A 3,861-nucleotide genomic window follows, 5' to 3' on the forward strand; every position below is an offset into this window, starting at 1 on the left:
ATTTCAAAAATTGCTAAAAAAAATTATCTGTATTTGAGAACAATTCTAAGGAATTGAAATGCAAAATTTACACAAAAATATTTTTTACCAATAAAACACTTAAGCATTTCAAAAAACAAAGCATTTTACAACATTTAAGCATTTTTTTTTTTTTTAAATTCGTACGAGAATTCAAAGTATATTAAACGTCAATTTACAAACATGTTTACGAAACACTGGACGATCGTTCTTATGAACAAAACAAAAGGTATTTGTATGCTAGTTAACTCAAATACGGTGTATGCAAGATGTGTGCTTACTTTAGAAGATCTTAATTGATTGCCACAGTAACGGGTGGGTCATGATATGGAAATTTGATGGAAAGAACTTAATACCGTATTGTAGTAGGTAAACGATCTAAAATTTTTGATAACTATGATAATTATTTTAATTCTCTGTGATTTCCAAACTATACAGTAAATAACCAGCAAAAATAGATGTTTTATAAATAACTTTTAAAAAGTGAAAATATCATAAATAAAAAACAGATTACAAATTTACATTTATACATAGAATAACCATAATAAAATTGAGACATCAGTCTATCAATCAATCTATAGACATCCTCTAGGTTGAAAGAAAACCAAGATGCACTGCATTCCTTTTATAGCATAATGTACGTAGGCTAGGTTATTTAACAGCATAGAAAAGAGGAGATTTACAAAACTTTACAAAATATAAAAGTGAGTTGTGATGCCACTAAAAAGATTTCATTATTCTTTTTTTTTTTTTTTTTTTTTTCCTACTTTAAAACTGCACAAGCGATTTTTTTTAACAGCACCATCTATTTCCAACACTTTTAGAGCTTATCAAAACGTCTTGCTTTGTTAAAGAGGTTCTGAGGGTGTTGCTTTCATTTTCATAGCGATCCTTTAAAGTTTTAGCAATTCTCCAAAATGCTTCCTCAATATTTGAATTATCCTGTTAAAAAATAACATAAACTAATATTATTTGTTGTACAAGATTTTAAAAAAGCAGACTGTAAAGTTTGTAAACAATTTAAAAATTCTTTTGATATGCCAATATTCAATAGTTAATCATTATGAATCATCACCAAAAATTGCAAATTTTTACAGTAAAAAATAATTTTAATACAAGAAGCAAATTGTAAAACTCTATTTCAAATTATTTATACTTATCTCTATATCTATAATAAGTAATGTAATAAACTATACTTATTAATCATACTTATTTGTACTTAATAACCAATCAGATTATTAAAACTTCACAGAACTTTTTTTTTTTAAAAAAATGCTTTTATAGACTATTTAAACTCAGAATCTTCAAATGCTTGTTACTTGATAACTGAAGAATATATGGGTAAAACTACAGACATCCAATTTCACAAATATTCATATTTTCTTCCTTTTCATTAAATACTAGTGCCTACCTATTATACCAACAATATCCAAACAAAAAACAATTTTTGTAAGGCAGTATGGATGTGTTTAAAAATGTTAAACATCTAAGGCCTATGAAGTCTTAACATAAAATTTTATTCTTATTAAAAGTTGAAAAGTGGACAACTGTGGGTCTTCTCTTGTAGTCTTTAATTATAACAGATTTTCTAGTGAAACAAAAAATTCATTGTACTTTCTTAAATTGTACAAAATAACTGCATTAATTGTTTAACCTTAGTATTAGAATTCCTAAAAAATGCGAAAGGTTTATTATGCAACTTTGGCCTGGGCTATATTTTTTCAGATTTGAATTTACCCCAAAATTTATAATAATTTTTCAGAGAGATACTTTTTTTTTTTTTTTATCATAACCACTTTATAGCAGTTCACAGGATAATCTTAGAGTTCATTTTAAGTTATTGTGAACTTGAGGAATATATATATGTTACGTATACACATAATTATGCTAACTCTTTATCTAACACCTTTACCTTCAGCATGATCAATTAAAAAAAGGGTTCTTTTTTTTTAAATATTATCAAAAAGAAGTATACAAAGAAAGCATCATTTAAGCTTTTAAAAATGCATTTTAAATAAATGAAGTAAATAACAGATGCCATACTAAGTAAAACACTTTTGAAAACAGGAGAGAAAAATGCAAGTTTTATAAAAAGATATTCAAAAAAAGAATTTACTTTTATGAATACAATAACGATGCTTCTATTAGTTATTTATAAAATATACTCTTCAATAGTTGATATATAATGACTGCAAACATATTTATTTTTGACTAACCTTAGCTGATAATTCCATGGCCTCATATATACCAGCTTGTAAAGCAAATGTTTCAGCCTCACTTTTGGATACTTGTCTATAGTTTTCTAAATCACATTTATTTCCGACCAGCATCTGGTGAATGGAATTACCAGCATATCTTTTTACATCTTGTAACCAGTAGTTTATGTTTTTAAATGAATCCATTTTGCTGACATCATACACTAAAATAACTCCATTTGCAGAACGATAGTAACTTTGAGTAATAGTACGAAATCTCTCTTGACCTGCTGTATCCCAGATCTGAAGCTATTTCAAAACAAAAAAATTTTCTTATGGTTCCCATTTACAGAGTTCAATTAAAACTTAAAAGAAATAAATGTTAAATTGCACATAGAACAGAGTATTTAACAATGTGCTAATATTAAATGCAAAGGATATTCCTAGGTGTTTGCATCAATACAAATTATATACTTTAAATTATTACTTCTTTTAAACATTCCTGAAAACCATACAAAATTTTTTCAAAAAGAAAGACAATTTATCAAAACAACCTCAAAAAGCTAAGACTGTTATCAAAATTATTTAAATTTTTTTTCGCTAATTATACGAACTCTTCAAATGTTAAAGAACTCAAAACATCTATACCTTAATCTTTTTATCATCAACTTGAATTGTTTTAATGGTGAAGTCAACACCTATAGTGCTAGCATGGCGATCAACAAATGTATTATATTTAAATCGATGAACAATTGCAGTCTTTCCAACCCCAGCATCACCAATAAGAACTATTTTAAATAAATAATCAAAGTCTGTTTCCACAACTTCATTCATACCTGACTCAGGTTGCATAATGGTAACTAATTTTATAAATCTATAATATATGCAAATATGGATACTTGTATATGTGAATATAACCAAACATATATTGCTTTAATGCATAAAGTATCAAACTGAACACCGCAAATCGATCTAAAGTTTTTCCGAATAAGTAAATAGTTATCAAATAATTCTGTGTTAACAACTATAATCTAGAAAATGTTTTAAGATAAAATGTGAATTTTAAAAAAGAAAATTTTATGACTTTGTCTATTTTTTACTTAACACATTAGGCTTATTTTAAAATGATTTTGATGTTCTGACCTTACTTATAGCATGCTAGTAATAGATAAGTTTGCCCAGACTCAGCATAATCAAAACAGATAAGCATTATGTTAACTAGTTTGTTAATATCAACTTGACTTCTTTAAATTTAAAGGCACTCCTTTGATTCACACATCAAAGAAGTGCTCCAGGGTCAAGATTTATTGTACGCTTGGTACATTCATAGCCCTATATCTTTGTAAGATGGAATGTTCCAATTTTAAGCACTCAGCTCGCTAACAAACAGGATTTAGTTTTCTTCATCTACCTGCTTTCTAATCAGTCGGAATCGGTTTAAGAGAACCGAGACTCAATCAGTTTGTTTACAGGACACTTGTAACCTTTTGAAACATTTACTTTGTAACCACAGAAACTAAATTATTCAAGTTTGTTAACAAGTAGAATTAATGTCATATGAACAAAATAAAAACGCAATTTGCTAATGAAGGGATGGTTAAAGAATTCTCACTTTCACGATGCAAAATAATTTTAAATAATTTTTTTC

At 27.0% G+C, this 3,861-nt stretch overlaps 1 protein-coding gene across 1 annotated transcript; it reads right to left on the reverse strand.

Moving 5' to 3' along the window:
• Nucleotides 1-402: 402 nt before the first annotated feature.
• On the reverse strand, nucleotides 403-3,626 carry LOC145195125 (ras-related protein Rab-43-like). Its single transcript, XM_090070857.1, has 3 exons — nucleotides 2,862-3,626; nucleotides 2,235-2,522; nucleotides 403-960 (listed from the first exon to the last, which is right to left on the reverse strand). The coding sequence occupies exons 1-3, from the start codon at nucleotides 3,063-3,065 to the stop codon at nucleotides 811-813; spliced, it is 642 nt and encodes a 213-aa protein (XP_089926983.1). The 5' UTR covers nucleotides 3,066-3,626; the 3' UTR covers nucleotides 403-810.
• Between the last annotated feature and the right edge of the window lie 235 nt (nucleotides 3,627-3,861).

Source organism: Hydra viridissima, unplaced genomic scaffold (genome assembly GCF_058129835.1).
Source record: "Hydra viridissima isolate aposymbiotic clone 2 unplaced genomic scaffold, HvirCarnegie_v1 scaffold_13, whole genome shotgun sequence".
Lineage (NCBI taxonomy): Eukaryota > Metazoa > Cnidaria > Hydrozoa > Anthoathecata > Hydridae > Hydra > Hydra viridissima.